General features: G+C 34.5%; 1 protein-coding gene across 6 annotated transcripts in view; it reads right to left on the bottom strand.

Annotated features, from left to right (window-relative positions):
• Positions 1 to 12770, bottom strand: part of CPEB2 (cytoplasmic polyadenylation element binding protein 2) — a 66004-nt gene extending 53234 nt beyond the window's left edge. For 2 of the 6 annotated variants that reach the window (XM_010857275.1, XM_010857277.1), the window contains exons 1-3: positions 10460 to 12769; positions 9608 to 9697; positions 1402 to 1492 (exon numbers count right to left, since the gene is read on the bottom strand). In XM_010857275.1, coding sequence (XP_010855577.1) covers positions 1402 to 1492; positions 9608 to 9697; positions 10460 to 10756 — 478 coding nt within the window. In that variant the 5' untranslated portion in view covers positions 10757 to 12769. Of the gene's footprint in view, positions 1 to 1401; positions 1493 to 9607; positions 9698 to 10459 lie in introns of all 6 variants that reach the window. The other 4 variants (XM_010857276.1, XM_010857274.1, XM_010857278.1 and 1 more) reach the window with 4 other exon arrangements.
• Positions 12771 to 12784: the final 14 nt, after the last annotated feature.

Genomic DNA, 12784 nt, shown 5'->3' with positions numbered 1-12784 from the left:
TTGATCAGTATTAGAATTTCTAAGCATTTTCTTTCTATAGAAGGCAAGGAAATCAACAGAGGGAAGGTCTTCATAATCATAAGCTGCTTGCCAGCTTCTATTCTTAAACAGTGGATCCAAGTGCCCTTGGAACTGTTGGGGTAACTGGGTTAAACAAACAAACAAACAGAACCTCAAATACTCAAAAAACTAGGCTGAATTTGGTTACAGGCAATTTCCCTCAAAAAAAAAAAAATAATAATAATAATCAAAGTCTAACTATCTTAATTAGTTTGTGAGTAGAATTAGCATCATTACACATCATTGACAATTACCAAAATCCCCTGAGCTTCTCAAAGTCCTCACCAACAAAGGAAACAAAAAGATAAGAAACTCCTTTACAAGCAAAACCCAGAGGCAGAACAAAAGTGTTGAGATAGCTCGTCAGTACTGCCAGCTCAGCCAGAGCCATTGCCTTGCTGCCAACTCTCGGGTTCCAGAGTTTTTAGGCTGACTCTTATAAGGGAATCCTCGGCTTTATAGAATTAAAAAGAGAACAGTTTGAAAGACCCTGAGCCAGAACCAACCAGTTAAAGTGCCCCTGATTCCTGCCTGGCTCACAGAAACTGTGTAAGGTAATAAAATGTTTATTGTTGTCTGAAGCTGCTAAGTTTGGGGACTGTTCATTATGCAGCAACAGACACTAGTATTTCTCATGACTCAAGTTCACACAGTTTGCTAGATTCTCATCATTTATAATATAAAAGGCAAGAATATATTTTATATGAAGAAATATAAATCACTAACATGTAACATGCAAATGAAAACAAGTTTGTTAACACAATTTCTTCAGTTACAGTTAACTGTAACTGTGATAAGGCTGACAGTATAACGTTACGGGCACTGATTCTTTTACCTAATTTGCCCTAACTTTTATGACTAGCTTCTCTACCTCAAAACCCTTTCAAATTCCTACAACATGACAGCAGGAAGGAAAATGAGAAAGGAAGTTAACTTATGACGATTTTAGGCTGGAATTACTACAAACTGCGAGTGCAAGTATTTCAAGAAAGATTTTTTTTTTCTTTTTTAATATTTCTGTATTTGAAAGAATTCTAGAATAGTGGCTATAATGCCTTCAGAGCCATTCTTCATCCTTGGGTGAACTGAGTTATCTCTAAAAAGTGGCTTTTTCTTAAATAACAAGTCAAGAGATTTAGGTTTTTCCATTTCTCTCTATAAATTGGCATAAAGTTAAAGCAGCTACCAAGGTAAAAATACGACTTTTCATAAAAACAAAGGCTCTTAACAAATTTAGAATTTTATAGATGAGATAGGTGTTAGTGCTTATTTTCATATGAAAAATGGTAAGAGAAGCAGACAAAATGGTGGATGGCATAAGAAAATAAAAAAGTCACATACCCTTAAGAGGATCATGCTCTGCTCTCATAATATCAATAAGGGAATTTTCCAGAGAGTGCATATTCAAACTGTCATACATTCTACTTCGATCCTGGAAGAGAAGAAGATAAAAAAAAAGAATATAGTCTACACAATTTTTTCAAAAAGTGATGATTAATGTACTATCTAAATCTTCTTACATAAATTAGGACATTTGACTAATATAATATTACTAGTCAGTTTGCAACCCAAGACAATGTCAATAACTAAGGATCTCCTGAGCTTAATATCTCTTGTACTGGAGGACAATAGATTTCATACATTTATCTTCAAAATTACATATCAAAAGTATCTTATTTAATCAGCAGTATTAATGCAATACAGTAAAAACAATTTCTGTTGTTATCATTCTCAACTTATAAATATTTCTGAAATCTTATACATAAAGAAAGCATTTTCAGTTGTTATTTAACTTTTAAACTTTTCACATATATATAGGAATTTGGACACTGGCCCTTGAAAAATAAATATTTGGGTGAAAAGGCTTAATTCCATAATGCACCATACTTTAAACATCAAACATTGTATGCTATTTAATAGTCAGAATTTCATAATAAAGAATGCATAAGCATCCTAAACAGTAAAAATTAAAAGCATGAAATACCAATTTCAGAACAAAGACAAACATCAAGAATAATCCTGACATATTGATCTCTGCATTTCCAAATCTTCTCTCCCCTCTACCCACTGTTGCAAAAAATGAAGGCAGGGGAGAAAAGGGCGAAAGAATTCTCACTGCAGCAAGTTTCCTATATCATCAAGTCTCAGAACAAAGTCTTTTGTGTAGTTTGAAGTTTTGTTTGCTGAATGTCAAACCCCTCAACTTGCTTACTAGAAAGAATCTGATTCTGTAATGTTCATTTATTTATATTGTATTCTGTTCAATATACATTCAATAAACTTGAACAAATATATACAGGGAGCCACCACAGCAAGCCCTGGCCTGTGCCCCTCTAATTGCCAGGCAATCTGTTCCCAAATTATGCCCATGTTAACCCCACTCATTTATGTTTAAGTGTGTACCCTACCCGGTGCTTATGCATTGTGTGTAAATGAGGGGAAGGTTGACCAGGCAGGCCACTTCCAATTCTCAAAGAATAATGAACACAGAAAAAGGAAAGGAAGAACCAGAAAAGTTGGGGGAAAAAGTCTCCACAGAAATCAGAATGAGGCACTTCTTAACCTAGGTCCCTGAGCTTCAAGGACCATGACACCTGTGAGATGATGTAATGCTCCATATGGACATGTATATGTGATTTTTTCCTGAAAAGGTTTATGGTTTCCTTAGTTTTCCAAAGGAGTCCACAATCCAGAGAAGATCCAGAACCACTCTTTTAGAAAGCCAAGGAAAAACATAAGAAGCTTTTCTTAGAGTATGTTGACTTTTTAAAATTCTCCTCTGACGTTTCAATGAAGGTTGCAAGCTTTTTTTTTTGAGGGGGGCGGGGGTGGGGTGGGAGATCACCACTGCAGACTAAACAAGTCACTGTCAGAGAATTCAAAACTGTGCAAAGCAACAGTGAACGATGGAAAGAATACTAGACCTGGAAGATCCTGCTGGAGCTTCATCACTACCTAAATTAGCACCCCTTACTTAGTTTGCCTTAGACTCCTGAGATGTAACACACCCACCAGTAATAGGTGTTCCCTAGAACAATGACCTTGATTGGGGATGGAGGCACACAGTCACTGAGCTGTAACAGCAACTCTCGCACTTAAGCATGCTTCAGAAATATCTGGAAGGCTTGTCAGACATACACGTTTGCTGGGACTCATCAACTGATTCAATAGGTCTGATTCAACAGGTCTGGAGTGGCCTCTGAGAATTTTATTTCCAGTAAGTACCCAGATGATCCTGAGACTGCTGGTCCAAAGACCACACTTTAAGAAGCATTGTGCTTCTTAACCTGAAGCTACTTAACCTTTTTAGGCTTTGTTCCATCTTCAAGAAAATAAAACAATCGCATCAACCTAGATGATGTCTAAAGTCCACTTTAAAAATAATAGAAATAATGGAAAAGCAAAAGACTTACAGTAGTATATAACAAATAAACCTGGGATACAGAAAAACTTGGGCAGAAATGACATGCAATTTTTGTAATCTATCCAAATATGTCCATCTTTTGTGCTTCCATGTATGAGTTCATAACTAATTTGTTGGTTTTCCTGCCTCTGTCAATGAATTTCTAAGTTAATTAGGGGTAGGGACCTGCTAATTATGGAATATAACTATCTCTCAAATGTTTGTTGAATGAACAGTATTTATCTTTACCATAAAAGCTGCAAAAGTTTAGGTTGAGCTCAGAGACTGCACTTTTAGGTGGTAATTACAAAGGACTGCAAATCTCAGAATCTTCCATAGACTAAGCACTCGAAATGTTAAGTAACTAAACTGAGACAAGTATCAGGTAATAATGTGACCTTGTTGTCGACTTGAATTTCCAACCACACAATTAAAGATTAGATATTATATTCAAAGCTCCAAAATGTATTTAAAATATAGAATTTAAAAAGTAAACTGTCATGACAAAAATCTTAAAAAAGTGTGCTGTATCAAAGGGTTCTAAGATGGAATATAACATAGATACTTTATAGCCTACTGATCTTAAATTCTTACAAAGAAATGTGTTATGGTTCAGGGCTATCTTCTCAGGCTTATGTTTTCCGAACAGAATCAGACATGACCTGTCTTCAGTCAACCTATGAACTTAATTAATGGTAACTAATACCACCCAAATTTGCATTTCCCATACAACTTTGATTTATGTATTTATTTGGCCAGCCTCTACCTCCATTCCAAGGAGTATGATTTTGCTTTAGAGCACAGCAAAATTAATGCAGAATCCTATACATACTGTCAACGGGCCATGGATAATATTTAAGGCATGAAGAGAAAATATACAAGCAAGTTATTCAATAAATGTATCAACTCTGGCAACTCTTATTTTTAAAATAAAAAAGCCACATGTATTAACAGCTTTAGTTTTAATACCTATATCCAACTAAAACAGTGAGATACCCACTTATAAAGTCCCTTATTTTCCTTTGCATATCAAGTCTTTCATCATGAAACAAACTCTTATTTCAGCAAAGAAAACAGCAAGCTATTTTAAAACTATTAACTTAGTTATACTTTATTAAGCATCAGCTGCAGCCCACATGATTTTTAAATCACCAAATACAAAATAGCCTTGAGCAGGCAAAGAGCTCATGACCTCGCAAAAGTTACTTTCTGGGTAATGAAACCTGGAGGTCGGTCATGTTAAAAAAAGATACAGATAATTCCATTAAGTAAAGTGTGGGGATTAAACTATAACTTCTGGAAAAAAAAAAAAATTTGGTTACAAGACAAACACTCATGCATTCTTCAGGAACAGGGACATTAGAACAAATTGTGTTCATGTAAACTCCCATTGGTTCAAAAGCTAAATGGAAATCCTGAATCCATTTTAAAGTTATCATAAACACAGGAATACTGATTATCATAAAAAGATGGGAAATCACAGCAATGTAATTTACATTTATTACTACATGGTTATTTGAAAACAGCCAATACTTCACAAAAGTAAAAATCTACCAGAAAAAGTTTATCCAAATCTACTGCAGAAATATGAAAGCTATGTGGCAAAGAACCAACTAAACAGGCTTTCAGAAACTGAGATTACAGTATCCCACAATGAACAGGCAAAAATTAGAACACGATGGTAAAAAAACAACAATCTCTTATATTCTGATAGTTTGCTACAGTCTTTAAATACAAACATTTGCCACAAAGACTTACGGAAGCAACAACGAACTCCTAGAAAGACTAAAAAACACAGAAAGAGCAAAGTCATTCTAATTTTAAAAAGGATGACCTGGAAAGATTATGAACATTGATTGAAAGTTAACTAATGTGGTCAACAGTGATATTAAAATACAACAAAAGGAACTTAAACTTACTTAAAAGGGAACTTTTTTATGGGATGTTGTATTTTTGCTTTGACACAATCAAAACCCTATTTATTATTTCAAAAGAGGTAGGTAAATAGAAGCTTTTCCTTTTGACAATGATGTATCCTCCCTATGAAAAAAGAGGCAGATTATAGAAAGCCCACCAGGTTCCTCTGTCCATGGGATTCTCCAGGCAAGAATACTGGAGTGGGTTGCCATGCCCTCTTCCAGGGGATCTTTCAGATCCAGGGGTTGAACCTGGGTCTCCAGCATTGAAGGCAGGTTCTTTACCATCTGAGTCACAAGAGAAGCCCATAGAAAAACTCTATATCATATTTAAAGTTATACCAGATGGCTTGGGCATATATTCTTCTGCCTAAGTAGAAATATCAACTTTTGTTGTATTTTTGTGTTTAGTTCTCCTGATTATACTCTGCTACTGCACTTTACTGAGCGAGCATCAGATACTGTACTGCTCTGCCTCAGTACGCAATGTAGCTCTCAATCTCACACACTCCCATCTGATTCTCTGTTGTTTCACACAGAGATATCCCTTATTCATCCAACTGGACTTTCATCTTCTCAAAAGCAAAGAACAGTATCTCTCTAGACATATCTCCAGGGTAAAGCACTACTGCATATACAATGAATATACATTTCTTGACCTTCCTTTATTATTCTAATCCTCAACAAAGAGCTGTAACAGTGATTTGGGGGGAAAAACATCAAGCCCCAAATAGCCAAAGCTAATTTAGTATCCACAATGGTTAAATAAAATGGAAAGGTAAGTAAAAAAAATACCTGGTGTAAGAATGTATCAAGTACAAGTAAAGAACTGAACAGATAGGAAACATAAAAAGGATCTTAAGCACAGATAACGAGATCCCATCCTACCTTATTTTCAGTAGGTATGATAGTTTCACAACTACCAGTGTCCCTATAAACTCATCTAGTTTAAGAATCACAATTTAAGGAACGTTTCATTAAATGAAAACTTGGACTTGACCTTGTTTTTTGTATAATGTGAATAAAGTCTCCAAAGAATATATTTTTCTGAGAGGTCCCCAGATTATCACATCACATTTATCATAATAGCCTGGATATTAAAGATCAGCAAAAAATATCTTCAGTTAATTCAAGGTAGTTTATGTACATTCCCAGGAATTGCAGGGAGAACATCTATAAGACTCCAAGTCTAGAGCTGGAAAAAAATATATATACACATTCAGCTAAAGAGCAGGCCAACTCTCACAGGCTTTATAGGCTATAATACAGTTTTAAAAGCATGGTGTTGGTTTGTTTACAGAAAACTGATATGCTATATATAAACTAAGTAATAACCTCAGCTCCTAGTATATTTACTCTCCATTGAAAATATTCCAGTATTAATGAATAAATATACTGCAGCCTGTTTATCTGCCTAAAAATTCAATTTTAAGGTAATTTAGAATTCATACTTTTGAGTATGACTTAGCATATTAGCAAGAGTAGCTAATAGCATTTTAAACAAAAGTAGTATTATATTTAGCCTTAAAGAAACTAATAAAAAATACATTCATTTTAAACTCAGAAATGAATATAACAATTTATATTTGTTTTTAAAAAGTTTTTAATCTGAAGTGTTTTGATTAAAAAAAGAGGGAGTGTTTTAAATAAGGAAATGCCAATTTGAAAATTTTACATACAACTGAAATAAAACCAATGTACAAAACTATTTCTTTTCCATTTACTAAATTCCGTTACACATCCCATTCTTGGTATAGGTTAGGCCAGGTACAAGAATTAAGACTTTAGTTCTACGGTTTACTACAGTTTAGACTTAAATCAATTTGAGACTTAAGGAAATTTTAAAAGTTAAATGTTTTTATTTGTTAACTAAAATGTATTAGTATAAAAATATTGTATATGATGAAAAAAGATCAGAAATGAAAATAATCTCCCCAGATATTTAAGTGTCTAAGTATTTTCTATAATTTTAACTTTGCCAAATATTGAGGAACTACCCAACTGTTTAAGATACCAATTGCAGCTGCTGCTTTAGTTTGTAGCTGCTGCTGTATTTCTAAGAACCTCAACTTCAAATACCTCAACCTTTTATGGAAAGAGAGAAACCCTGAACAAATTTTGTATAATAAGTACCCTTGGGGTACTCAAAGAAAAAACATCATTGCTTTTAAGGCCAGGTGGGATGTCATACAGGGTACATCCACCGTCTGGGACCAATGCCCATTGCTCCCCCTGCCCCTCAAATAAAGCAAGACCCTTGTATTCTAAAAATAAAGGAGGGGGGATAAGGAAGCAGGGAGCAAAAGACGTGGCCACAATAGATGAAAGAAAGCACAAGAGCTGGCTACAAAGGCCTTACAGGATCTAGTTCTAGACATTCCTCTTACAGATAGGGAAACTATGACCCAAAGAGATGAAAGCCCATAAACTGTGTCATCCAATGTCAACTCGTGAGAGGAAGAAGATTCAGGTTTCACGTCTCCTTTTCTTCTAGGTCAGTTCACTTTCCACTATCTTTTTCTTTAGCATTCTCTTCAACTTCATCCTCATATCTCAGGCTCAGGAATCCACAGGGATTGCCAATATCTCAACAATTTACCAAAAAATAAAAATAAAAAAAATTATCCTTATGCATCAAAATCCTTTTCCTAAAGTGAATTTACCTTAAATCCTAAGGGCGTAGATAAGAGCAGAGAAGCTGAGTGGGAGGGCTGATGGCCCTCATCCTGTGGGAGTCCCATGGGCAGGCACCTCTGCAGAGCCCAGTTTGAAAATTCCCCTTTCATTATGACCTCTATCTATTGCAGCATTTTTCTACCCACTGAAGCCATCTTAATAACCTAATCTCTCAACATCTGTCCCCCAACCCCCATGGATCCTCATTGACATCTTTGTCTTCTTTTTCCTCCACAGTTACACATCCCCCTCACATATCCTCCTGCTTCCTCCTGGTACAACCTCTTCAAATAATTATGTCCTTTCTTGTCTAAAAACATGTCCCTTGCCACCTTCAAAATAATTACCGGTTTTTCTCTTCTAGCATACCATCTCCTAGGCATTTATGTATTTAATTTGAACACCATAACTTGAAAATGCCACTAATATAGCCTAGAAGAAGAAGAGAGAAGAGAGGAAAGTAGAAATAGATGGATTACATTGCAACATTAACAAGATAATAAATTACAAATTACATGAGATGCATACTTATTTCTAACTGGAGATTCTGGCAGGACTACTTTGGTAAATAGGTGGACTTATTTAAAACAAGTGCTAATGGCTGATTACTGAAGTTACTGCCAACCCTCCCGGTTAGAATGCTATTTTCAAATGTAATATTAATCTGTTTATACAGTCCTTACTTGTAAAATCATTTCATATTGATAAAGTAACTACGGACAACAGAGCTCCATTCACTGGACTCCCACAATGTCAAGTCTATGGTCATTCAAGCTTGGGCTCTGTAGTAAAGAATCCTCTTTTGTGAGGACTGAGTGTTCTACTTGTCCTGCAAATTATTCTCATCACCTGGTACCCAGTATGCATTCAAATTTCATCTGCAGGAAGAGAGACAGCATTTTGTAACCATAAAGGACTTGAAGGTGATTCGACTAAGACTTGACTCTCAGATGTTTGACTCAGTTTCTTTTCTATAAGGAACTGATTATTTGGGAGAAGATAAGTGCATAATAGCAGTAACAAAATTTAGAGAAATACAATAAACTTTTTTATAAAGGTGAAAAACTGAACTAAGGGCTTTCTTAGAAGTATATCTCAAGACAAATACAGCATGTTTCATGAAAAAGTTTGCCAAAAAATCCTATAAAACATTTATTAAATGTACGATTAGATGTTAAACATATGATTTTATACCTAACTGCAAATGATTCTGAGAAGACATAAAATATGTTCACTTTAAATGATTCTGAAAAGAGATAAAACGTGTTCAGTTTGACTGATGTTTAAAGTCAGGTGCACTTGGGTATATGATTCCTTTTTCCAAAAACAAATCAATTACTTTCAGGAAATGTAAAATGATTATGAGTTACTTTCAAATTTAAAAACGAAGCACTTTAAATAGTTTAAGAGATCCTTTAAAAATATGTTGCTTTCACGCTTTCTGACATATGCTTAAACAAGTATAATTGAAAAGTACATACTAAATCCTACTCACAATACAAATACTAAGCCCCTAGCCAAAATCCTGGTAAGTACACACTGTGCAGCCTACCTGGTCTATTCTGGATGTTCCGGCTGCAGTGCACCAACTATCTTGGAGTGAATCTGAGCCCCAAGCTGGCAACTGCAAACTAGATCTCACCTTCAATAGCATAGAAGTTTTCATCAGAAACAAGCAGTTCTCTTCCCCATACCCACCCACAAAAAAAAAAAAAAGGAACAAAGAATGAAAAGGAAAAAAAAAACAAAAACAATCAAAAGTTCTATCTTGTATCTTTGTTCCATCCTCTAACAGTGTTAAGGGAAAGATATTCTCATTTTAGATAATATAAGGGGACTTCATTAACTTAAAATATCAACAAAATATTAAAGGTCTGAAAAAATGTCTAATCCTCATAAATATTAGGCCACATTTAGAAAAAGTCACTGAATCAGTGAACAAATTTGAATTTAACGTAAAACACCCTAATATTATTTTGCCTTGATCAGAGCTGCACTAACTATATTTGAATATACATACAGCTGATCATAGTCAAATTCATGAACAATTACTAAATATTTTAGTTTAGCTATATTGGAGGAGAAACTCATTTTGGTGGCCTGTTAAAGATTAATAAGGCATTCACAAGGAGCTGCCAATTAAAAAGCTTCAATATGAATTTAAGAAATATAGCAGGGTTTTTCTATACTTAATGAAGCTTGTTTTCTATTATGTGTTTAGAGAATTTTTTTTTTTAGTCTCATTTTCTCTGTATAGGTATTTCATCCTGTGATAGACACTTAAACATTAGAGCTTTCTCATTTTAATCCATGAACTTTATCATACTATTACTACTACCACCACCCAATTTCCTATATTGAAAGATTAACATTAGAAACAAGGCCATTTACACACCATTCTTACCTGTAAGGGTAAGAGTGTATTACTATTGTTGTCTGTTCTGAACACATTATCTTCAATCCAAGATTTTGGAGTCAATGATGGAGTAGAGCGAGTGAATTTCGGTGGTGCTATGACATTACCAGAAAACGGTTTCTTCAATGGAGATATCTGATTCATAGCTCCTGGAAGCCCCATGTTTCCAGTTCTACGGTGATCTCTGCCGTGCATCGCTCCCCAGGACATACTTCCGGTGCCCCAGCCACTGCTTTGATGGTTGCTCCAAGGAGATTGTTTCAGAAGAGGCTGGGGAAAACACATCTATTTAAGTTACAGGCATTTAAAGAGTTTATAATTGAAATCCAAACCTAGGCCTGAGTTAAGAGTTCATATAATCTTTTAAAAAATGAGTATTTAATAGACTTGAGATCTTGTATATGAAAACATATTCACTTAATGCTAGGTGACTTTTCGTACTCTCGTCTACATAAATTATAATGAATCAAGCAGATATTTCAGGACAATTACTAAAATAGAACCATGCAGTTACTTTTTTTCCCCTTCAAGAGAGCCATATACATGACAGATATGAAAAAAAACTAAAGATAAAAATTGAAATTAACTTTGAAGATCCTTAAAGATATAACTTATACTATGATCTTTAGCAATCATATTCTGCTAAGCATACCACTAGAAATAGGGTTTTATTTATTAAAATATACCAATCATATGAGTGAAATATGATCACTGTAGAAGTGGTTAATAACATTTGGCTTTATTCTATAGAATGGAATAAAAATGCCTTTGGGTGATAGAGAAAATACAAGAAATGTCTCTTTTTTTTGCACTGTATTCAACTTTTAAAATATTTTATTCCACTTTTAATGTACTTTCTTTGAAATTTTTGTAGTTGTTATTTTACTTAACTATCCAAGAAACTGTTACTATCTGCTATTATCCATAGGTGGATACACTGAGAAGACTATGTACTTTGATCATTCTAGTAGAGATCTTAATAATACATGTCTCCATTAATGTCATCCATTTTCAAAAATAAATTATATTCCAAAACAGAACCAATGGCAAAAAAAGTTGAGTCATCAAAGAATGAAAAATTCTCCAAGAGGCTATAACTGTAGATTTTGAAGAGTATTAATTGCTAGCAATTATATTGTCAATAAGCTTATAATTTAATAATTTTGTGGTAACATTGAGCCAAAGGGAGTATAGGTCATAGAGTTACTATATAAGTTAATAAGTTACTGTTAAGTCAAACACTCTTAAACCTATTTTTTGGATAAACCTGGTCTATAGTACCTGTTTAAAAACATTTTTTAATGCTAACATAACCATGAATATATACTACCCTTTCCCCCTCTACATATTTCAAAAGCATAGCTAAGGGTCCATGGACAAATCCCTCATTCTTGAGGGCCTTACTTTCCTCATGGACACAGTACTCAAACTTCTCTTGCAGTGATCTAAAATTCCATTTAATAGTTGGGTGACCTTTTACACTCCATTGCGAGACCCTTCTGTTTGACAAAAAGCGGATTACTGTTAAATATGGATCTCTGTATACAGTCTTCTAATAATAGTCCACGGCCTCAAGAACACAAACATACCTATTGATAATTGTCGCCACAGGTTTCCAGTTAAAAAAGAAAGACCCTGACATCCAAAAGATAGCTCTTCAAGATCAGGTAAATCATGGAAAAGTGGCATATTATTTCAAAATTAGTTAATTTCAACTCTTACAGGCCACATTCTCCTTTCTCAGGGAGAAACCAGTGGAGTGATTCAACAAAAGCTGTTAACTGTTATTCTGGTTAATTTAAACAGACTGTTAACTGTTACTTGGGTTAATTTAGATAGTAGTCACCTCTTGAAAAGGTTAATCCTTAAAAACTAACCCGTCAATGGAAAAAGTTACATCAGTTAATACTTAAGGTTAAGGTCCAATTTTGCTTCTCAGTCTTTAATCACTGAAGTGGCCTTAGACAGAATAACCACTTTAATAAATGCTGACTAGATTAAAAAAAAAAAAGAACAACAAAATACTCTTTCAATGTCAACTAACCAACCCAGCGGTCACTCAGACGTTGTCCTGACAGGATAACAACACAGTCCTTGAATTTCAGAAAGGACCCGGATGAATAACCTGCCCGTTGTGATTTCATAGCTACACTACCCCCTCAAAATATACCCCCTTAAAATAATCTTCAAGAGAAGATTAAGGCCACCAAAAAAAAAAAAAAAAGGAAAAGTCTTCTCTTCAAGTTAACACACTAATCGCAGGCTCGTTTAGTTTTAAAACCTACAAGATATTACCCAAACCTTGAGAGGCAC

Source organism: Bison bison, unplaced genomic scaffold (genome assembly GCF_000754665.1).
Source record: "Bison bison bison isolate TAMUID 2011002044 unplaced genomic scaffold, Bison_UMD1.0 scf7180017864379, whole genome shotgun sequence".
Lineage (NCBI taxonomy): Eukaryota > Metazoa > Chordata > Mammalia > Artiodactyla > Bovidae > Bison > Bison bison.
This window is presented reverse-complemented; position numbering and strand designations above follow the sequence as displayed.